General features: G+C 39.2%; 1 protein-coding gene across 1 annotated transcript; it reads right to left on the reverse strand.

Moving 5' to 3' along the window:
- Positions 1-1,224: 1,224 nt before the first annotated feature.
- On the reverse strand, positions 1,225-21,542 carry dazap1 (DAZ associated protein 1). Its single transcript, XM_069153327.1, is given in 13 exon segments — positions 1,225-1,378; positions 1,380-1,477; positions 5,874-6,038; positions 6,695-6,844; positions 7,460-7,492; positions 7,732-7,879; positions 10,778-10,860; positions 16,100-16,148; positions 16,371-16,478; positions 17,706-17,771; positions 18,308-18,474; positions 20,136-20,176; positions 21,414-21,542. Coding segments are annotated over 13 exon segments (1,215 nt in total). The 5' UTR covers positions 21,446-21,542; the 3' UTR covers positions 1,225-1,303.
- Positions 21,543-25,558: the final 4,016 nt, after the last annotated feature.

The raw sequence follows: 25,558 nt of genomic DNA on the forward strand, positions 1-25,558 counted from the left end.
TTTTTTTCTTTTTAGTAGTGGTGGAAGAAATATTTAGATCCTTAAGTAAAAAAACAAAACAACAAGTGTTCAAATGTACTTCAAGTACCTAAAGTAAAAGTGCTCGTTATGCAAAATGGCCCATTTGAGAATCACATATATTATTATTCTTTTTGTCTCACAATTAAGACTTTTTATTTTAGGAAACAGCAGAAATATCCAACCACAATAAATTAATGATAATAGAACCTTTTGTTTAATCTCAAGTATATACCGGCGTCTAATAATAATCAATGTATTTATCAATTTATTTACCGTTTTATCTACTAGTCAGTTTTTGGTCCGTTAAATAGAAAATATATATATATATATTAAACCGAAAATACTAACAAATCCTATTATTTGTGTTCCTGCTCTAAAAAAAAAAAAAAAAAAAAGACTGAAACATCAATCAATTGCTAAAGTAGATCACCTAATCATGAATCAACGAATGGATCCAGCCCTTTTTACACTGAAACACCAGAAGCACATACACTCGAGATCAAGGAAAAACAGCGTATCCTTAAAACATTTATTTTTTGTAATAATTTGTCCTTTTTTTTTTTTTTATTTTTGCATAAGTGCAAAAAATGCACCCAAAACAGCCACCTGAGGGAAGTCTACATCTTTAAATAAAAAAACAAGCAAAGTGTACATTTATAGTACAAAATTCTCTTTTTAAAAAATTGCACAGTTTGTGTATAATATATATATATTCATAATCTCCATTTTAAACAAACTTTAAAGGCTCAGAAAGTAAACAAAATTCACCAAATGAAAAATAAAAACATTTTTTCCCTAGAATTTAAAGCTGAGGAAACTTGAGACCCTGTTTTCATTTGTGTCCACCATAAATATACATATTCATATGCAAGTCTCTACATATAGTCTCTGTGCTAGTGTTTGACCAGACAATCAAAATTATTGCAAAGTAGTTAGTTCTACTATAAAACATGGGTTCGGGGGTGGGGGATAAAAGCTTCTTTCTGCTGAATGTTCCTTAAGTTATGCAAAATAAAATAAAATAAAATAAAATAAAACCCTTGGTTTCTTTACACCCCTTTTAAATTTACTGGAATCCCTGCTATCACAAAGGTTTCTGTTTCACAAACTGTGTGCATTCAACATTCCTAAAGAACAATTTTTAACTCCAGTTTTGCCTTTTAGCAAGAACACGCAATTCCCTGACTTTTTTTTTTTTTTGTTGTTTTTTTTTGTTGTTGTTTTTTTTTTTTGTTTTTTGTTGTTTTGAACTTTACAAAGCAGCCCCGCCCAGAGGTGGTGGTCAGCGTCGATACGGGTGGAAGCCCTGTACGTTGTGGTTCTGTCCTCTGCCGAACGCGTTTGCGGTGGGTTGGGGGGGCGGCGGCCTGCTGTGCTGTCGGGGCCCCGTACGAGGCCGTCGGCTGGCTGGGGTCTGCGAAGGTGTGGCCGAAGGCCGCCAGGTCCTGACCGTAACCTGCGGTGGACGACAGACAGTAAAAAGCTGGAACAGGGAGGATATTAAAGTTAGGCTCATCAGACAATGTTTAGAGAGAAGCCTTACTCCTTTAAAAGTCTTAAATGGTTTATGTGAAACATTCACAGATTTTATGTTGAGGAAAAATCCACCGTTTAGCCTTAAACTGCGTCGGATACAAATCGTTGTTGATATTATTATTATGACTGCACTGCCCTCCTATTCCAAATCTTAAGATTTTGTCACAGCATTTACTGAATATGGAGTCCTTTAATCTATAATACCTCACATTTTTTATGTTTTGTTTGTTTACAACTTCTTCTAAATACAAAGAAACTGCACCATGAGTGTTGCCATATAACCGGAGGTAAATTAGACAGGTAGGAAGGTCCAGCAGAGTGTTAGGTCTTTATTAACGCCCGGTTTTGCTTCATTTTATTTCTGTATAATGGCCTTTGCAATGTGGTTATGTGCAGTAAATTTGAATTTGAAAAAAGGGAAAGGGTAACACGCCAAATATAGACCCAGAAATGCAGTGTGCATTGCAACTAGCAGTGTTTTAAAGGTTTTCGTGGTGGATTTTTCCAATAAATTCACATACTGTAATCCTTCAATGAGCCCCTTCGTGTCGGAAATTGTGTGTTGAAACGTATAATTGCTAAACAGGAAAGTTTCAGCTAAATTTAAGAAACATTTTGAGCCGGCGTCATTGAGGAAAACAATGTCTAGATTCTCTTGAATGATCAGCGTAATACGCATAATGTTCTATTTATACACTGGATGGCACCATCTCCCTATAAACACATGAGGGAACCACGGTGAAGTCCAGGAAAGGAAACTGAACCGCCTGGAGAAATGGCTGGTGCACATAAAAATTCAGCAGCCACTGTCCAAACAAAAGGGCATTTTAAACTTTAAAAAAAAAAAAAGCGACGGGTTTGTTCCCAATTGGCTGGCCAGATCTTTCAACAATCTTGCAGGTGACTGGTTATTTTCCTGCGCTGGTAACATCCAGTTAACACGAGAGGGATTATATGAATATGTTACCAATAAACACAGTTTAAGAGAATGTTATCAACAACAATGGAAAGACAACAGAGAAAATAGAGATAGAAAATGGGGAAAATTAGAAAATACAACATATGTCTTGATCAAAATCTGAAGAACAGGGATCAGTCCCCAGAGGACCATCAGACAGAAGAATCTGAGAGAAATTGAAATTTATTGATATCGTGGCCTCCTTTAAATCTTCTTTCCTTTCTCACCCCTTTAGCTATAACGTGTAGACAGTACATGGGGGGGGGGGGGGGGGGGGGGGGGGGAACGGGTGAATGGACTGCTGATGCAGAGACAACTGAACCATGAAGAAATTTTCTGACAATTAGATCATCCTTTCACAATCAGCAAAGCAATGCGGACAGAGAGTGAACAAAAAAGGAGGACATGGTCTCGTCTTGTTATAGTAAAGCCACAGCCGCAGAGGGAAATGACATCCTTAGAGCTCAGCTTGCTAAATTTCAAATGTAAATTTCTTTCAAATCCACTCAGCTGTGAGACAGGCGATAGCTGGGTTTCACTATACAAGAGTACACCCAGTAATTTGTATGTACATGCAAAATGTACATGCAAAATACTAAACACAAAGCAAAAGAAAAGAGGCAAAGAACCAGGTTGCAGCTCTATAAACACTACAGTACTGAACAGATGCTTCTTTTGTGGTTGGAGAAGACGATGCTGGCACCTACCTGCACTATATCCTCCCTGCTCATCCTGACCATAACTGTGAGAAGGACGCGTTGGTCCGTAGGCAGAGGGGTCCTGAGGGTAGTTACCCAAGCCTATCAGGGAGACGAGGAGACCAGGTTGACTGAACCCAGATACTGCTGGCTGACTACTTTACATAGTTCCCCCCTTACTGCGCTAAAAGAGCTGTACAGTAATACTTATTTAATGGGTCTACACTAGGCTTGATGAGGCATTACTTTTCCGCTTCACACCTGACTTTTTAAATCATGCCAGCCCGGTCCCATAAAAATTTTGTGAAATGTGCATTTTTCCAAGATACGGGTACCGTGAGCGATCTGTTTTCCCACCAAAAAAAAAAGCAAACGGGAATAAAAAACCAGTGGTTTTGCATTGCGCAGTCAATAAAATATGTTTGCTGCGGGCCATTTTCCAAAGAATACTATAAGTTTCTAGGCCAGTTTCCAATCCTCTAAGCCGCAACCAGAATCAACACACAACTGCCAATTTAATCTTTGTGCCACATTAAGTTACATTTGTGTGTACTTTTCAAACCTTGGTTAGGCTTGCTCGGTTACTTACATGAAGCCACTTCTCTCAGTGAGTGTGACATCAAAAGAGAATTCTCCGTCGTGGTGCTTTCAAGTGCAATTCAGCATTAGAACATTGCCAGAAAGCACAATATGGACATCAAACTTTTATGTCCATTACAAAAGGCCTTGGTTCAGCGATCAATTCTCAAATTTCAGATGTGGCGCGTGTTCTTGAATGCACCAAGAGTGAGTTTTGACGGAAAAAAGTCAACACATTTTTTTGTAATGAAAAACCTATTATTTCAAGGTTTCATGGTTCACAGTGTACTGTAAGCAAAGTAAAGCCAGTTGCTCATGGAAGATGGAAATTGTTACATTAAATATGGTATGCATTGGAAAATAATGGCTTTTAAAATAATCATTAATGAATTTATATGCAAACCCACTGGATTGATCCTGAGTATAATCTCACTATTTTAACTGGCCAACTGCTCATAAACCAAACGTAACCTTAAATAAAACACAATTTATATTAAATGTCACATTCAGTAGCTGCCAATGTCATAAATAATCTCTCATGGCTTTGCGTCAACAGCACCACATTTTCTGCTCATTTCACAAAACCTTTGCGAGGCCATGTTGTTTCTGCTGACTTCCATTATCGGACTAAGAGCCTGAACAGGCAGCAGACACTAAAAGCAAGAAGCTGGATGGGAGATACGCACAAGCAGGAAACATTGAACAAGATGGGCACCTGTCATGACTGACAGCGATCGCATGACTGCTTTAAATGTAGAAGCAGCTGTAAGCCAAGTCAGACTAAAAACACCAGCGAGCCAAAAAACTGGATGTAGCTTCTGAATGAATGTCCGAACGTTATCTGACTTTGCGCTTGTGTGACTGAACGGCTGAATGAAGATGGAGATTGTTCCTTTTCCACGGACACTGGTTAGTGTTTACACAATCTCTGTCTTCGTTTTGTTTCAGATCTGAAAACCTCCAGCTTCCATTTGTGCTCTCAGCAGGATCTCAGACTCTTAATGTTGCATGAGTTTACGGTATGTCATGAAAGCTACCCCCTAATTGTTATAAATTAAAGACAGTAATGACCGTAATTTTCTGTAAATGTATACTAACGTGGCTTGAAGAACTGTCCTATATTGAAGTTTCTGAAGGCTGACTGAAAACATTTGATCAGCTCAGTAAAGATCCAGGGGGAATAATTATCCTGGTCCAACACAGTCTAAAGGTAATGTTCGACTAACAGTCCAGTTCAAGGCCACAAAGACGCACACCAGAAAGTAGAAAACCCAGAGACACATTAGTCAAAAATGACTCGCCCAAGGTCTGTGTGCATCTACAAGCTAGAGGGTCAAAGGTCACATTGAGCAGACAAGCATGCAAAGCTCTGGTGTAATCAACTGATGAACATGTTGAAGAATTTTGATAGGCAGCTTGGCAGGTTGGACATGCCTATTTCCAGAAATAAAGTTTCATGGGCATAATATTGTCATGCGGGTGAACGTCTATGGCAATCGTGCCAAGACCAGGAAAGGAAACCAGCAGTCATCAACAGGGAGGAATAGGAAGAAGAAGAGGTGGAGAGGGGATTAATTAAAAAAGAAGGAATATTTGAACCAAATCAAATGTCTTGTACTGTCAGAAGAAGATTGCACTCCTTTTAACATAAAAGAAAAGTGAAAATGCAAAACAAACAACAACAAAAAACATTGCAAGGCAGGATGATCTAATTCAAACCTACCAAGACCTCCCAATCTTTTTATCAATCCACAGCTCAGCTGGAACACCTAGACAGAAATGACTACTGAGGACTCCTGGATGTGATGAAACTTCAGCAGCATCTTCATGGCAGAGCCAGAGGAGTTCATGTATGCGAGAAGCATGTATGCATGTGTAGCTGTTCAAGCTAAAGAGCAAGACCAAGAGCATGCTCCTGCTCGTCTAAGGGTTCTCGTCACGGGGTTAAATGAGCTGTAGGTGCACCCAATAAAAAATTTAAAAAAAAATCCAGGGAGGTGAGCGGGACCGAGGGGGTGAAAGAAAACCAAATGGGAGAGAAAGGGGGCAGCATACTTCTTTATGCACAATGCTTTTCTTACCATACTGGCTATAAGGGAAGTCGGGCTGCCCAGTGGGAGCTTTGCTTAAGTCCTGAGTTGGTGTGGTGGCGGGAGCAAAGCCCAGAGGTGCGGTTCCTGGAGTGTTGGGCGGAGGAGGAACCTGTTGAGCATACTGGTCTGCTTGGGGTGTGCCAAAACTGTAACCTGTTAGAGAGGGATACAAATATTTCAATGACTTTGCCCTAATGATCACTTCCTAGTGTTGTTTCATCCCTTTTAATACCGTTTGACCTTAAAATAGATTAACCTGGTTCAGCTGAGGAGAAAATACTGCCAATATTGAAATGTTTGATGTCAAACTTGAGGAAACCTTTGTACAGGAAGTTCATGTAACTGCAGTCAGTCACATTAAATAAAGCAACTCCTGCCCCACTATGTTAATGTGTGTTCAAGATGTAATGCATCTCTATGTGGAGCTTCTACTACTTTACCGTCTAGTTTAAAATGTTGTTTTTTTTAGGACTTTTCAGCTCTATAGCCTAATTTAAAATATGTCCGAAAAGTGTAGTAAAGTAGATGTTACATTACTCATCACATTTTAAACAGGGTAACTAGTAATCTGTAACCTATTACATTTCAAAAGTAAAATTCCCGCCACTGTCTGCAAGTCCTGCTGTCCATCTCTGATAAGATATAGGTTCCTCCCTGACCACAGCCACAGCAGAGCTGCCTTGAAATACACACATAGAGCCACTTCACCTAATTCACATTGTTTGCCTTACTTATATTCTACATTACCAGTCAGCACTATAAAGAAACAAATTCAAACTGTAGTGAGCGATTGGATTAGTAGAACTGACCAAACTGAGGTGCTGTGCTGTAGCCCTGCTGAGGGTAGCCCTGAGGTGCAGCGAAGCTGCCCGCCGGGGTCGTGACCAGGAATGCGTTGAAGGGTGATGGAGGCTGTGTCGGGGTTCCCCGGCCTGCTGACAACGGAGGTCCATACCCGCCTGCCCCAACACAGAACAGATTCATTCATGTTTGTATGAATACATAAATAGGTTTCATGTAAATTAGGACTTCAATCAAGCCCACAGCTAATTTAAATAGTCATAATAAAAAGACAAACCAGCACAGATGCATCGGATTTGCACCTTGTTTGAAATTGTGATTGCTTTATTAAACGGCTGATTAAGAGACTAAGTTGATAAACTGCTTAAAAACTGAGGTAGCAGTACGCTGTCTGAAAGTGAAGTATCTTCTGAGTGAGTATAGAGACGAAACTACAGCGGAGATATGAAGGTGGAGATATGAAGCCGAGCCTGACCAACAGCAGAGGGAGGCCGGAATCCATTCAAGGCTGCCATCTGTCTCAAGCAACAAATTATCAGCAGCCTCAGCCATTATGAATCAGTGATAACATGTGCTGTTAACTGTCGTCAGCCTATTGGCCACACAGAGTGCGAACCCGTTTCTGTCCCGCAAGCGTTTCAAGATAAGCACATTATCACATGGCAAAGACGCATCTAGCTGCAATCTCACGGTTACACAACAAGAAACTCACAAAAATGTCCCAAAAAAAAAGGTTCATTCTGTTGTTTATCATGTGGAGGGCTGACACCTACCTATGGGCTGGCCAGTAGTTGACACCCACACTCCTTCAGGAAGAGAGGAAAAAAAAAAAAAAAAAGTTTAGACTGAGGATAAAACCGATGCCTGAAAGGTAAAATATTCATATAATACAGTTTAATATTGAAACTTATGGTGAAAGCGCTGACCTACACGCAGAAGGTTAATGTTTAAGCAGAGGATTTAACACATTTAAACAGTTTCTACAAGGTTTCCCTCTGAACGCTGAGCTTCTCTTTGCTCTGCTCTGGGACTTGTTCCCACTCACCCTGTGGCCCGTAAGGCTGTTGCCAGCCCTGGGCAGGCTGTGCTGTCCAACCATTAGCTGCAGTCAAGATGCCCCTGGGTGCCCACTGGCCAGGGCCAAGCTGGCCAGGAGCTTTGCTGTCACGAGGTTCGGCCTTCTTTACTTCCACCTGGACAAAGGACAAGGAGGGCACATTTGGCAACACCAGTAAAAGGTCCATGACGTCCCTCACCTAGACACACCTGTCCTACCACTGATACTTAATCTCAACATTTTGGGCCAGTTTGAAATCTTTATGTTCATTCGAATTATGTGGGGCAGCTATGTAAATTAATATTACTGTGTAGCCACAAGAGCTGTATAGCTATGTGTCTCAGGTACTAATGATTCATTGGGAATTTCAGTATCCAAAATCATAATGCCAAGACAGTACGCATCAAGTACTTTTTCAAATTCACCATCTCCAGATTGCAAACTCTAAAAATGTACCTGAGAAACATAGATTGCTTTCTTGCTTAGTTATTAAATGCCCTATATATGATAAAGACATCTAATGGAAGGTCATGACTTACCTTTCTCCAGCTAACGCTTATCAAGAATCTCATTTTTTTTTTTTTATTGTACTTAGAATAAGTTTTGGGGGGTGGGGAGGGTGGATGTAGAGAGAAATCTGTATCTGAGTTCTAACAGAATATAAAAGTAAACATGCAGATAGTACAAATGAACAGTCTTTTCAGTCAATCTAAAACTGAATCTTCATACTGTGTCAAACGTGCGAAAATATTTTTCCATTTAGATCAAGTGTCTGATGAACTTTGACCCCAATATAAAACCCAATTATCGATTGAGGAAATCGAATATTTCGACAACCAAAACCTAAATGATTAATAACGGTGATTCCAAAGATTCTTTGATTGATATTTTTTAACATGTTAATAAAGAACATGTGCTATAAATTTGATAATTTACTTTGTTGCTTAATTAACGCTCAGAAAATGATCTTAACCCTGCATTTCTTCACATACGTTTGACTTTTATGTGTAGTCATTACTCATTGCTCTAACAATAAGTTGCCTCGAGTCAAAAACAAATTCACTGCCCCAAAAACTAAACTCTCTTGCCTGTAACTAGGCAAACCTATCAGCAGCTAACCAGAGCAAAGAAACAGGCTGAGACTAAGGGGGAGCCAACCAGAAATAGACTGAGGGGGTTGAGTTATTGGGGTCACCTTGCAGGAGGAAAACGAATCGCAAATTCCTCCCCGCTTTAAGGTGTTCCCACCTTCCCTAGCCTCCCCTCTTCCTTCTCTGTCGACCTAATTACATGCACATGTTTCCGGCAGTGGCCTCGCCGCCGCCGGCAGCTACCTGAGCGCCTTCTCCCGTGGGCATCACAGCTACGAGTGATGGATACCATGACTTCTGTACAGTCCCCAACAGCAGAATCGGGATTTGTTCCACAGTTTGATGTGCTCCAATTTCTAATTTTGTAACTCATATCTCCCAGTCTCCCTCAAGTCCCAGCGTAAGGTAATGTCAAGTCAAGAACAATGGATTACGTTTGAGTCTTGATTCCTGCTGGAAACGAGGGCAACGTCAAGGGGAGCAGGGACCACTGGAAAGTGTACAGGTGGGGCTGAATCATTTACCAAGGAAATGGGATACGGCTCTTTTTTTTTCTTTTTTTTTTTTAATGTAATAATCAGCGTCATTCGATTAAAACTCTGTGGCTAAAAATTCATTAAGAGCCAAAATATGCACAAAAGGGCGTGTTAAGTATCGCAAAACTTCAAATCCTTAAACCACTCGTGCAGCCATGTAAAGATAAAGGACAGAAACACGATACCATTGATGACATGATATGATATACTGAGTAGATGTAACTTTTCTGTTTGACTTTGATCATTTTCTGACTCATTGTCATCTGCATGGAGGAGGGGGGCGGGGGGCTCTCTTCCAATATCTCAGTAGAGGGGTTTAAAAGCTGCTAAATACAAACTGACTCCTTTGAGGAAAAGGGAGGCTGGTGTTGCTAATGAATCCAAACTTTAAAAGCGCCTTTAGAAGCCAAATGTCAGAACCAGATATGCACCAACTACATTTTTTTTATTTTTTTTATTAGTTTCACTCTCAGCCGAGTTGCCGGGTGGGTGCTGTTTGCTGTATACAATAGTACAATAGATGGCGTGACAGAAGGTTAGGAAGTGTTGCTTAAACATTACACCACAGATAATTTATTGTTTCTGGGTGCACAGCTTACCTGACACTATCTGAATTGATTTAGTGCAGTAAACCCCATCCATCTGGTACACCCACTGAGTTAAAGCAAACACGAGGAAGTGACATGCAAACATCACTGTGCGACTCGAGTCTCATTCTGAGCACCATTTGGACCGACTTTCATTTGGTTGTTTTTTTAAGAGAACTGACAGACACAGTATGGAGATTCTTCAACTGAGGTCACTGAATTGAGCTTTTTCTTTAACGTTTCAAAAAATAAAAATAAAAAAGGAAAAAATTAAAACCAAACATGTTGACGTGTAAGTGACCTGCCAACAAAACATCAAAAAAGAAAAGAAACCAACAGAAATTGATTGGACCAATCCTTTAGGTGATTTAAACTCAGAAAAACTCTTCGATTGAAATCTGTATCTTTAATCTTAATTTTGGTGCAGTTATTTAGCACATCGAAAGCCAGTAAATAGTGTAACTTTAATTTATTGAGCTCAATCTAAAAACATCCTAAAGGAGTGGTCAGTTTAAACAAAGCCTTGGGCGACAATTGAAACTGCAATAAAACAGCAAGTGAAGGATGAGTGCATTTAGAAACTAGGAAAGTGTGAACGGAGTATGAGTTGTGATTAAAAAAGTTAAGTAAATCACGTTATTAACTTGATTATTTGAAGACGCTCGAGGCTGAATTTGTGCTTTATGATGCTGCGATCACTAATAGGAAACCACAGGAAAATGACCTTTTAAGTAATAAAACAGCATCATACTGTGACTCTCGCGCCGTCGCCCAAGCCTCTGTTTGATCTTAAGGGTAAAATAAAACTACAACTACACACTTTTTTGCCCATGATGTCGTGAAAATGCATGTTGACAGCCTGGTCCACTGATTGTTCGGCCTCGAAAGTAATAAATCCAAAACCTAGCCAACGACCAAGAGTGAATCAAGGTAGCAGGGGGGTTGTGACAACACAAGATGAAGAACAGTATTGGGCTTCAGCAGATTGAGGATCCGTCAAGACTGAGCAAGAAGCTCCTGGGGTTCGGATGATGTCGCAGACTTGTAGCACAACACAAATCCAAGACTAAGGCCTGGGGGATTGAAGGAAACGTTTCTCTTTACTCTGCAGAGAAATATTTGGTAAATATAACGATAACGAATTGCTTAACAGTTAAACATGAAGGATGACAGGCGAGTTAAGTCCATTTTCCACTCTCTGACAGGACTGAACATGATAAATGCCAATTGAACCAATATTCCACTTTGTTACTTCATGCTGTTTCATCCAAACCCCACCTTGATCTGTCCCTTGGTATATTGCTGTGGAGCACACACTCGCAGCAGCCATTGTTAATGCATCACAAAAATATGGAGAAACACAAACTGTAGAATGCCTAAAGCTTTCTCCGAGCTTTCCCAAATTCAGTGTTTTACTTTTGAGTCAGCCAGGATAAGCCTAAAATGGACAATTAAAATATTGCTCACAAGGGTAACACAAAGATATAGGCCAGGAACCGTTTTCCAAAACAGACGAGTTGCTAGTTTTGCTCGAGAGTTTTCATGGGGAGTAGACAAAGTGCATCAACAAGAACGCAGTCCAAAAGCCGGACAACTTCTTTGCTCGAACTTTTCGCCACCTGCTCGGTAAACTACTTCCTCTGACGATCTGCAACACAACTCTTCAGGGCGTTAACAAGCTGCGCACGCTGCAGTGATCCACTTTCAATCTGATTAACTTTCCGCTGTGGCAGAATTGGGTTGTGTGCACATCTCTACTTGGGGGACCTAACCTGAATCCAATTAAATGCCCTATGAGACAGCCGAGATGTTACAGACCACTAGTGCCATGCCAAGCATTCCCAAGCCTCATGATCCATCGCTATTAATAACATCTGTCAATGACCCGTCCCTACACTAAATTTAAAACCAAGCTGACACGTTAAAGCTTTTGGCATATCTTGGTGACACTCAGATTTAAATTGCAGGGACTCAAATCAAATATCAGCTTTAAACCTACAGTGGACTGACTGTCACTCAGACTACTCGATTAAGAACAGAGAAATAATTTGATAATATCATTTATAGGGCAGCCACGACCTTCCAATGAGCGATTGCTCAATAAATAGAAAATTTATCAGCAACAATTTTGATATTCAAGTAATCATTAACTTGTTGGGGTTTGTTTTGGGGGTTTTTAGGAAAAATGGCAAAATTCGATGATTTTAATGATGAATTTCTTCTTGTTTTCTGAGACTAAATTTAAAATCTGTTTTTTTAATGTTGGTCCCACAAACCAGGACCTTTAAATACAACTCAGGAATATTAAGGCCAATTTTCACTATATGGTGACATTTTGAACACCAAATTATGGCATTTGTTGGTACGTTTGGTGTACATTCAGCAATGTGTGTATGTGTGTGTGTGTGTGTGTGTGTGTGTGTGTGTGTGTGTGTGTGCGTGCGTGCGTGCGTGCGTGCGTGCGCGGAGCTAAGTTAAGTTATAGTAGTCATATATATAATAGTCAAATAGTGAATATCACAGTATTTTTGCCTAAAATTCCCATAACAAATGAATACTTACATTTACTGAAGCCCTACTGAGTATAATTAGATTGCAAAAACTAATTTTCATCTTACATTTAAAAAAAAAATTAAAAAAAAAATTCAGAAGATAAAATTTTATATTTGCTGCCTATTTTCCATCAAAATATACAAACATTAAATAAGACGGAAGACTTCAATTTCTCCTCGCATACCTATGAGTCCGAATAACATGTAGGGAAACAATCAACAAACTATTTCTCTCTTATTAGTGCGAACACGTCATCCTTCTGCCCTGTCGTTAAACTGATGCAGCTTTGTTTACACCCCATTTAGACCGATTAAAAAAAAGGAATTTGGGTGCTTTTACATTTGGCCTGTACCTCTGTGCTACCTGTCAATGCACAGTAACCTAAAGGAGAAAAGACAAATCTTAAGAAGACACCGTTAATCACATTCAAACCATTCACAAGGAGAAGGGGGACAGAAGAAAGAAAAATAGAAAGGGCTTACTTACAAAAATACTTAACTTTCTACATATGGGAAAACACATACTATGCCATTTAAGATACATGTATCAGTTACATCTAAAATCAAGGTAAAGAAAACTTATTCCAATGTTGAACATCTAATGGTTTTAGTAAAAGAAACTGTTTACACTATTAAAGATTATGTAATGATTGTTACTGGTGCAACACATCATGTTAAATTCCAATGACAAACTATTCTGGGTTTCTCCCAAACGAGAATGAATGGGGATTTGAAGGAGGAGCAGTAATGCATGTTGTGGGTCAGTGGCCGCTGCAACACTGCTATGTGGGACAAATGCCGATGAAACAGCTGTGACTGTAACTCTCAGAGTCTGGGCAGAGTCTGACACCAACACTGCCAGTGGCACGGGTCTGATTCCCGGTGAGGCCATCCATGCTATAAGTGTCGACGCATGTCACCGACTCATGATACATTTATGGCTGAACTGGGCAAACACAAGTCATTTCTACTGGCAGGAAATGGGTTAGAGAAAGTTCTGAAGAGTCAAAGGACCTCAAAGCTATTAAAATGATTCCATTGTACTCCTGATAACAATCCTATAGTCACCTCTTTGAAGGACAAACCCCCCTTCAGATGCTCAAACTGTTCTCAATGTGCCAGTTGCATGGTGTGATGAAGTACTTCTTTTTTTTTTGGAGCACCTATTTTCCTGCTCCTTTTAAGGTTAGTGGTTTCCTTTGCTTCCCAGAACACCTTTTAATAACTTCCCAGTTGACTGCACCTATTCAGTAGAATGGTTTTAAACATATCTTCTAGCCGTCTAATGTGGACACAAATATCCATTTCTACTTGTAACCTGCAGCTTGTTTTTTCTCTTTTCTTTTTGTCACATATTTCATTATTGTCAAACATTTTGAAGATCAAGAAATAATTGCTGGTTTAATTGATAATTGAAATCTTTTATTTGATTTTTACTGCACTTTCTGTTTACATTTGACCCGATACTAATACAAGAGATAAGAGCTATGAATACATCACAAGCTAATGTCATCTTTTGTTGTAGGGTGGGTTTGTCCTTTAAAAGGACAGGGTGACATTTCTTCACTTGGCAAGTTTATTGCTCCTGTTCAGACTCGCTGTGAGGAGTTCCCTTCCTATCTGTTTCAAGTGTGATAAATTAGATAAAGTGTCAAAAGACCATTAAGCTTTGGAAGACACCAAATTCATTTGATTTATTCAGACTGAACAAGGATTGTGGATTTTGTCTCCCATCTCTGCTGTTCCTCTGCATGGTGCGGCTCTGCTCGACTCTACTCACTTTTGGTACCGGGTACTTTTCCTGGGTTTTGTTTTCCACTGCGGACAGCACCCTCCTCAGTGTAGCTGGTTGTCAAAGCATCACTGCGTGAAACTACAATGTCATCTTAGACACAACGCACACACAAACAAACACACACGGCGGATCCTTTCATCAGTAACTAAACAGAGGAACATCTGCACCTCAGTGGACCACGGCGGGCTTTGCACGTTTCCAGTAATCGAGTAGTCCAGTGAACAAAACAAATAGCAGCAGTTATAGTAGCTTGGTTGGCAGCTTTGTGCAGGAAGTCCCCGTGGAGCGCAATAACGACGCAGTGATTGCTCAAGTGATGATTATGTCTGATCAATCCACGATCTGCAGTGTTTTCACATCACCTTATAGTTCTGGCTCGGCCTCAAAGGAGACGATACCAGAAAAAGTACCAGGTGCCAGATTCAATTCGCAAGTTTTGCTTGATTAAAAAAAAAAGAAAAGAAAAAAAAAAAAAGAAAAAAAAAGAGTTGAGTTGAGTCGAGCCGCACAGTGCTGTGGAAAAACAGCTTTACATTGGACGCATGTTAGGGGGTCTCTTCATGGTGAATATGAACAAGAAGAATAACTACCCTAAACAAAAACCTTTTAAATACATAGACTAGGGTCGCTGACCAATGTTTAAGGATAGGCTTGAAAAAATGTGAATCTCTCCTTTAATTCATTATATGCCGGTGGACGAGTGGCTTTTTTTAAGAGCCCTCATGTGAACCACTAACTGAGCTAATAACTGCCGATGTAGTAATTGTAATAATTCCAACTCAAATGATCTGCAGATAAAATAATTCAGAGGAATGAAACAGTAAAGAGCCACGATAAGACCGAGGAAGTTTAAGGTGCTCTGGAGGATGATCAGTTTTAATATTTCTGCCCTGATGAAGCTACTGTGAGGTCCAGACCAGCCAATGTTTTAACAAATGTGCTCAACTAAAGAGTTTTAATAAAAATCAATTTCCTTGCTGATAACAATATACTTAACCGAGTAGAAACATGTCCATGGAGAAGGACTCATGTTGTTCCACAAGGTCACGAAGGACACTACAAATCAAATCCTAGTTTCTAGAAAATACTCACAAATTTCAGACATTACAATGAAACACACACCGATATGTGGTTTTGAAATGTCTACTGCTGCTGTAGTATGTGACGAAATTACATGTCACATTTCGCAAGTTTGTAATCGCCACACAAACTAAAGATACTACTGTGTTAATCCCTGTTTATGAATTAAATGTACTTCAGAGAGTATTGTATTTATCACATGAATGAAAACTGGACGTATTTCATTTTCAATTAATTCAATTTTTCTAGAAAATACTCACAAATTTCAGACATTACAATGAAACACACACCGATATGTGGTTTTGAAATGTCTACTACTGCTGTAGTATGTGACGAAACTACATGTCACATTTCGCAAGTTTGTAATCGCCACACAAACTAAAGATACTACTGTGTTAATCCCTGTTTATGAATTAAATGTACTTCAGAGAGCATTGTATTTATCACATGAATGAAAACTGGACGTATTTCATTTTCAATTAATTCAATTTTTCATTATATTGTGACCTTGTACGAATATCGTTTAAGATGATTTTGTGTTTTTTGTTTTGTTGTGTGTATTTACCAAACACAAAATTCTTTTACAGGTTACAGTGTTTTAATTGAGTGAAATATCAGAGTGTTTTTTTTTTCTCTTTGGGCCAGTATAGTTTGTCATGAGATTTAAGATGGTGAGGTATGGAGAGGGGAGAGAAAAAACAGGATCAGCTTTTACCTCGGGGCCTCTGCTTCTCCGCATCATAGATCATTACCACCTCTGTGACCTTGAATGGGACAAAAGGAAACAGTGGCTCCATTTAGAAAACTGGACAGGGTCCCTTCTCAGTCCAATTAAATATTCTGCCTCAATTTAGAGAAATAATTAATTGTCCCGTCCCATCCCACAAATTTTGTTATATCAAGGTATTGACCCTGTTCAATGTCACATCCATTCAAGCAGGCTTAATGACAATATTAATTGGCATTATGCACTTGGCAATACTCACCACTCCGAATCTATTGAAATAGTCCCTGAGTTCAGGCTCGCCGCAGTTATGGGGGATCCCACCTACAAATATCTTCTTTGATTTATTGCTATCGGCTTTGCTGCCCTTCTGAAAGAAAAACAGGGAGTGTATGGATTTCAATGTCTGTTACAAGATCACTCTGGGAACGGGCCAGTTAGCCATCATCTATTCAGACAGTGCAGAAGAAATTAGGTTCTCCTCTTGCCCTGGGGTATAATTCTTAACATGTCATGTCAATGCAAACACTAGTCTCCACAGATCAGAGAACACGGCTTCTCCCACTTACTCTCTCCACCACTAAGCATTTCACCACTGTTGTGCACTGCACTCGCCCTGTAGAGGCTTGAGGCTGCTTACAACAACAAGGATTTTTAACAATTACATCCCCTGTTTTTCTACTAAAACATTCAGTACCGGCTACATGACTTAAAGCCAGAGAGAGGAGCTCCAGTAGCAGGCACAGGGTCCCGTTTATAAAAGCCTCTGACACAGTCTACTTGCAGCCAAATATGTGACTTGTAAAAATGCTTTATTGACAGCGAAGATGCCCTAACTACAGCCTCTGCTGCCTAAAAGGACAAAATGACTGTAATAGGTCTGCAGGGGCTTGATAGCATTGTTGATCGACCCACAAATTACCCAAGTTGGAGTAGAGATTTCTACCTTTCAGAAAACTCACGGACGAAAGCAATTTTATGCACCACACTAACTCATCTCATCTCCAAACCTTCTTGTGTTTTCTCAGTTTAAGTCAGTAAGTGAGGGCAGTTACAAGAACAACATATTTCAGATAAAAAGGCACAAAAAAACGGTTTTACATTCATGTGCATGCAGTTATGGTAATGCAAACGTGCTACTATAAATCCAACATTTAGCATGGTGATACGGGCCGATGACGCCTTATTAGATGTTACGTTACATCTGGGAAAATGTGACCTTATTATGTGTCAATCCCAGACGAGGGAAAGCTGTTCCAGAGAGCTGCTGCTATTGTTGCAGTCTCGTGGTCACAAATAGAGGTCAACATAAGTCATAGATTATTTAATGCTTTTGTGGTTTATCAAAACCCAAAACTAATTTCCGGTATTCTCAAAGGTATGGAGGCTGTGATCATTTCAAAAAAATAATATTAAAAAAATTAGATTTAGGTCAAAGTCAGAGGTTTTGTTTTTTTTAAAAATGAAGGTCAACGTCTCCTCATTGCCCGACAAAAGAAATGAGAGTCCTCAGGAAGAGGAAGGGATGGAGAGACTGACGGCCTAAACCTTATTCCAGCAGAAACACTTATCCAATAAAAAATCAGAGTCCTCTTACCCAGCCCTCCTTGGTTCGAGATTTTTCAGGTTGCATTCCTCTGGGAGTGCATGGCTTCGGGTCAATCTGACAGCAGAGAGAGAAAACGTTTGACATTAACCTCAAACATAAGGCACCTTCAAACGATCTTCACAGTAAATTGGTTTGCACTTACTCAACAATACAACATATGTACAGACAATAATTCAAACATGTAGCCGATACAATTTTACGCCCTTCTCCATCTCTGTCAACGCCACAAAAAAAAGGCAAATATCTTTCATGGAAAGCAGACCGTGTGAAATTTTATGAACTAGCAAAACACCTAGTTTCTTTTCCGTCATATCAGACAAAACCAACTTTACATGCCAATTTTGATCATTTGACTTTGTACAGGTAAGTCTTGTGGGGCAAATAAACATCAGTCTTTGCAAAGTGCATCATCTGTACTCATCTCTTCAAAGCATGTACAACCCAAAGAAAAACTGTCCTTCTCCTCAAATAACTTCTGACTGCTGCTGCTGAGGAAACACAGGAGGAAGTTTTTCACATTGCTCACACAAAGCGCGGGCAGATTACTCGAGCTGATTTTACAATCTGTTCCTTTGATTTAAAATACTCACATTTCTTCCATCAAGATTATGTGGCTTTGTCTCCAGCACTGTCCGTACACAATTGGGGTCTTTGAACTTAACAAAGCCGAAGCCTCGCGACTGATTTGTAGTTTTGTCCTTCATGATGACACAATCTACTACTTCCCCATACTGTGAAAAGTAGTTTCTCAGCGTCTCTGACAAAAGAAAGTGAAGACATAACAGTGGAGCTTCATGAAATTAAACACAGAATCATACAACACGGCAAACGTGAATTTATAAATGAAAAATTTAACTTAGCCCAGTTTGCCTCCTGAATAACACACAGAAGAGGGGTTACGATTCATATATCTCATGCTTTCATTATGATAAATGGTACTGTGGAAATATCTTGAGCACTTCAACCGGCTCTAAAGCTATATCTGGGACCAAAACAGGTGTGGAGAGAAAAAATAAAAAACACCACTTCATACCAGTAGACAGGGAAGACTAAAAGTCATTCAGTAACCTTGATTTTGTGTGATAGAAGAATTGTGCGATTTATATGAAAACATCAAATTATAGTAAGTCCCATGTTGAAACTCCTAAAGAGCAAACAGAGCTCTGATCCACTGTCATGTCGCACAGCACCAAATATACAACCTACAACTGTAGCGCCCGCACATGCCCAACAGAGGCGAGGGGAGCGAGGCCTGCAAGTTTGAACAAATGAGGAGTTCCTTTAGAGAGAGTTACCGTAATTGCTTTTCTCATTGCTAAGAAGCCCCGGGGCATCGCCGCAGAAACAAGCGCATAGCTACTTGCCGCTGTCGTTCAGATCGTAATGTTTACACGGCTCTTCACACAGACGAGCACAAGTGTAAAGTTACACGATGGCCAACCAAGCATCAGCCGGCAAAAGGGCTCGAAACATACTAGATCATCTCTGCTTAGGCCTCAACGAGAGCAGAGGGTAAACACGGACACGACCGTTTAATGTTGGTTTCACCACCAGCGTTTGCAGTTCACAGCTGATCATCAGTAATTAAGGACACATTCAAACGCAATAAAACTGTCTTCACACAGCAACACTGGCTACAAGCACATCGTCATCAACACTGACTGGAAGACAAAAACATATTTGCTTGAAAATTCTTTATAGTAAAAAAAAAAAAAGACTCGAGTTAAGCTACAACAAAGCAGAATTTCCTGCAGGGCTATCGTGTTGGATTATAAGTTACAATGTCCACTTTTGTTATTTCCTTCATTTGCAGGCGAGCAGGCATATTAACCAATACTGACATATCAACAACATCGATACTCTGACCTCAAAGAATAACACATCATTATTATGTTGAAAAACTTGTCCTATGATTATAATTACTGTGACGGTGTGGCAGGTGAACATTGTCCTCTATGATACCCAGGTGTTGGTAAAGACACCAGAACATTGCTTATAATAGTGGAAATAAATGCGTAACTCCACAAAGTCTGCTTGCGTTTTATGTAATTAACCTTGCCTCTAAATGTTTGGTGATCAAATAATAAGTAATCAATACTGAATTTAATATTAGCCACGTTAATGATAAGACCACATCAAAAACCCTCAAAAAATTGCATGAAAGCACCTAGAAAATACCATCAAAATATTGTCAATGAGGTAGAAGTTAATAACAAACAAAGCAATTTATTTGAATACTATCAACTGGATTTATCCTGCTACTTACTTGTAATACTTGTAACTTGAGGCTATTTTTAATTTATTCAAACTTAGTTTCTAAAAGCTTCCAACGAGCTACCAGTCAGATCCTCATCCACAACATTGTCATTTATAGTCTTTAAAACTACTTTGTGCATTAAGTTAAACAGTGTGTCTTACCTTGTGTGGTACTCCAGTCCAATCCACCCACAAAAAGTTTCCTGAAAGTAGATGATACCCTTAAATTAGAGGAAGTGATGATCTGCAAACCGTCAGGACTGAATTAAAACAGAAAAAAAAAAAATCCTGATCTGAGGCCTTAAAGGACTAAAAAAAAAAAAAACCTCTTGGTTGGAGTCACAGCTGACTAAACAGCCAAGTACACAGACATTACACAACATGAAGCACCAAAGCTGCTGCAGCATCGAGAAATAAACACCCGGCTTCAGTTTAAAACATTTTTTTAATGTGCCTCGTGTGGCGGTCCTGTCCTCGCAGTGGATGTCACTTTGGTCCTCCAGCACTCAACGCAGTGGCCTCGACAATAAAAAAAATGTTTTAAAAAAAGGTCATTTTTTTTTATGAAGCTCCTGCCACGTAAGTTACCCCGGGGAGGGACAGAGCCACGGCGTGTAGCAGGCTAACCAACACAAAGCTTTGCCTCCGGATCCTCCACGGCCGCCGCTTGTCCCACCAGCCGACCCTCCGCCGCTCAACGACCCGGACCGGAGCGGCGGAGAGGACCGGCTGCCCGCTCGGCGGACCGGACCGGACCGGACCGGTGAGCTCGGAGGCTGGGGGGAGACTACCGCAAGGTACGACCCGTCAAACACCAGCTAGCGAGTTTCAAATCGCACACCTCGGACGAAACGCGTCGGGGAGATTAAACGCAGCGCCTTTTTGACACAAGCGGAGGCTCGGGTGGTGCAGACGAGGAGAGGGAGAGGGAGAGGGGGGGCTCCATCCTCCATCCTCCATCCTCCGGGTCGGTGCCCGCTAAATGTCCTCTCGCAGCGGCGGAGTCCAGAGGAGACTGTCGCTTCGCTGGCAGCGTTAGCCGAACTAGCTCGGTCGATCGGAGCTAAACTGCAAAACAACACAGAAATAAGTAACTACACCGACAAGCAGCCCGGACGCGCTCCGGACACACGCAGCGTGTTTCTCCGTCAGCCACGACACCAACAACTGCGCTTCTTTGAGGACTACTTTCACTTTTTTTTTTTATTTTTTTTTTTTGTCCTTTTTATCCTTTTTTTTTTGCCCGTTCTTTCCTCCGGCTAGCGGAATCTCGCTAAGTTAGCTTAGCTCGCTAGCTAACGTTAGCTGTCAAACGGGACTGCTTTGACAACACGCAAGTTAAACAGTTGTTGTTGTTTGTTTGTTTGTTTGTTTTCTCTCTTTTTCTGGATACGACGACAACAACAACAACAAAAAAAAGCGTTTTAAACGAGATCTTACCCGACTTCATCTCCGACTAAGTTGTTGTTCATTTCTGAAGGTAAAAGCTGGGGGGGAGAAAGGAGGAGAGAGAGTGCAAGAGGAGCTGTGACCGGCTTCTTCTCGCTTTCAGCGCTGCTCCTCTCAGACTGAGAGCGGAGGAAGGTCACTCCGCTTTTTGGTTCAAACTGCTCTGCTGCGCAATGACGACGCTGCAGGGGGGCAGCGGCCTTTAAAGGAACATTACACCGAAACAGCTTGCTCGCACTGCATTGTTGTTGTTTTTTATATATATATATATATATATATATATATATATATATATATATAAATATTAATACTTAATAATTAATAATATATATACAGATATATGTATATATATATATATGTTGACTGTGTTTCTTGGTTTGTTTGTATATAATATATATAGATATATAATGTACTGTATATACTGTGCATTTTATATTTATATTTTTTACAATAATTTTTATATTAATTTATATAAATTTTTATATATTTTTTAATATTAATACTTAACAATTAATAATATATATACAGATATATGTATATATATATATGTTGACTGTGTTTCTTGGTTTGTTTTTATATAATATATATAGATATATAATGCACTGTCTATACTGTGCATTTTATATTTATATATTTTTATATTAATTTTTATATTAATTTATATTAATTTTTATATTAATTTTTTTTAAATTAATACTTAATAATTAATCATATATATGCAGATATATATATATGTTGACTGTGTTTCTTGGTTTGTTTGTATATAATATATAGAGATATATAATGTACTGTATATGCTGTGCATTTTATATTTTATATTTATATTTTTTTTACTGCTGTTACTGCTATTTTATTGCTTTTCTATTATTCTATTCTATTCTATTCGATTATTTTTATTCTATTATTTCTATTATTATCTTATTGCTTCTGTATGCTGCTGTAGTGGAAAAAAAAAATTCCCCTCGGGGATTAATAAAGTAAATACCTACCTACCTACCTACCTAATCATCCCATTTGGGGGGGAGGGAGGGAGTGGGGGGGTGGGCCAATGCTTTCCACACAGATGTCTTTTTTTTTTTTTTTTTTTTTTTTTTTTTTAATATATATATATTTATTTAATAGGTTAGGTTAGGTTAGTTACTTTATTAATCCCCGAGGGGAATTTTTTTTCACTACAGCAGCATACAGAAGCAATAAGATAATAATAGAACAATAGAAAAGCAATAAAATAGCAGTAGAAAATATAAAATATAAAATGCACAGTATATACAGTACAGTATATATCTATATATGTTATATACAAACAACCAAGAAACACAGTCAACAGTGTTGTTGTTATGTGATGGATTTTTGCCAGAGGTGAGTTATTGTACAGTCTAATTGCGGTCGGCAGGAATGATCTCCTGTATTAACCATTCTGATCGGGCCAACCCGGACAAGAAACAGCCCACTTGAGACGCAATTTGTTTGTATAGCACATTTTCATACCTCCAGGCAACACAGTGCTTTACTGAATGGAAGGGAAACATGTGTGGGGGAAACTATTAAAAAAAAAAAAAAAAAAAAAAAAAAAAAAAAAAAAAACACAATCGAAAACAGACAATAAAATTAAACAATGAAAAACAGTGTCAATAAAGGAGCGGAAACCTGTATGTCTTTAGATTTAAAGGGGTCACCGTTGTCTCAAGTCTTACCTTCTAGTGGTATAGAAGCTGTCACAAGGACAGATACAGGAGATCATTCCTGCCGACCGCAATAAGACTACACAATAACTCACCTCTGGCAAAATCCATCACATAACAACAACACTGTTGACTGTGTTTCTTGGTTGTTTGTATATAATATATATAGATATATACTGTACTGTATATACTGTGCATTTTATATTTTATGTTTTCTACTGCTATTTTATTGCTTTTCTATTGTTCTATTATTATCTTATTGCTTCTGCATGCTGCTGTAGCGAAAAAAAAATTCCCCTCAGGGATTAATAAAGTAACTAACCTAACCTAACCTAACCTAAAAGCAACTTCATGTCTCGATTTCACCCTGGGAACAGCCAGTGATCCAGAACCAAGTGATCTCGGAGGTCTGCAGGTTCATGCTGGATTAGACAATTAATAATCGAATTAATATCTTGGACAGGGATTTGTGGACAAACAGAAGGGTTTTGAAATGGATTCTCTGAAAGACTTTGCATCCAGGCAGCAGCATCGTAGATGAGCTGGATCTGTCTCGGTTGCTGACAAACAGTGCAGATGATGGTCAACCACTCTTCGGATGAGTTTAATAAAACATCACGCAAGTGACGAGAAGTGAAAAGTGACATTTAAAGCAGAAAATGCAAATCTGAGTGACAGAGGTGGCACACAACGTAATATGAAAAGAACAACTTTCAGGTCTAATGCATATAAATTTTCATTTAAAAATAAGCAGTGAGGACATGAACAGCTGTTGAAGTCTTAGTGTTCTGCACAATACAAAGTGGTTCTACTACTTTTATCCCGCTACATATTTTAGTTTAAATACTTGTTCCGCCCTATGACATATGACGTATTGGCATTTGTAGTTATTTATAGCCCTAATTACTTACTTTTACTATCTGTATTTATATTCTCTTTGTTTAAGAGTCGCACATAATATTTGATGCTGCAATGATGTCATTTTTCCAGGAGGATCATAAAAGTTGTATCTTCATTTATCAGTAATCAATTTAATATATTTTACGACAACAAAAATTAAATATAGACTGAACCTTTATGTCCCATTCAAGCCTCTCAGGTGTAGAAAATACACACAAACAGTGAGGCTGTCATTTTCAGGGTAAAACAGTGTTTTACAGGAAAGGAACATTTTTATTGTTTTAGGAAATCAGATTGTATATTTTAGAGCGCAGAAGTGTTGACGTGTTTAACTCACAGATTTATTACTGAATGAAACCCGCAACACTTCCTGAAGGCTCGACAATCCCTGTCTTCAAGTCATATCAGATTCTATGGAGAAATGTTCTGCCAGCTGGAAAAAAAAACATAAGATCTTTGAGACGATAAAATATAATATAACAATACCTTGTGCATCATTTAATTGTGCAAGCTAGTTCACCACATTCATATATTTGACTTTCTGTCAAATTGTAGAGTTTCATTTAAGGCGTTTACAAAGTCAAGCATGTGGCTTACCTCATGCTGTAATTGTAGAACTAATTAACAATAAAAGTAGAAGTACACACATCCTCTCTGATAGTATTCCCCTGAGCTTTCATAAAGCTCCCAGTGGGACTTATGAAAGTCAGAACGAGATTTACCTTCTCACTCAGCGTAATGTTTGTCCCCGCAAGATGTTTCTCTTTATCTCTTTAATATCATTTTTGGAGGACGAACTGAGGTCACACATCAGTATGTCAAGATGTACTACAGAGTCTCCGCTGGGACTGAAGCCAACTCTTTTTTTTTTTTTTTTTTTCAAATTACAACAAGCGTGGGGAAAACAGCTCGCTCATGTTTCTCAGAGGAAATCGACTCGCTTGAAATGGGTCCAGTTTTGTTAAAGAGATGTTATAGCCTGCTCGGCCTCAGACTTTTCTCTGTTTTAGTTGTTAAGTCAAATTAGAGCAGTAATCAGTCATTGCTCAGAAGTGTCAAACTACCATTAAAATATTAATAGCCAGAATGTACAATGCAAATTCAGTTGGGTACTGAGCTATGTCGCTCTCAGCTAACTCCTCAATGTGGCTTTAAGGCTACAGTTAGAACCGCGGCTCTTTATGTCATATGACTTTGAGCCAGGTCAGATATTTCTCCTCACATATGACATAAATCCAAATGTTTTCTAATTAGCGGGTCACATTTTTTTAAAATTCCAATCTGATAAGTTGAAACTGTTCAAATCAGACCCTTTGATGTTGGACCAGCAGGCAGCTTTGAAGCGCTGCCGTTTGAATGGAAAGACTCCTCTTGCATCAACTATTTGAGACAATAATCATAATACCATGAAGCCACAGACAGACCGAACAGAGCCAATAGTTCCTTCTCAAGATGAGGTTCCTCTGACTCTGTAAAAACAGCACCCTCTTCCTGCCATCTGCTGCACTGCAACCCGGCAGATTTCTCCCTAAATCTCAGCTGACCATCACGTTT

This window comes from Embiotoca jacksoni, unplaced genomic scaffold (assembly GCF_022577435.1).
Source record: "Embiotoca jacksoni isolate LCO1_2020_lvr unplaced genomic scaffold, fEmbJac1.0.p SCAF_19, whole genome shotgun sequence".
Lineage (NCBI taxonomy): Eukaryota > Metazoa > Chordata > Actinopteri > Embiotocidae > Embiotoca > Embiotoca jacksoni.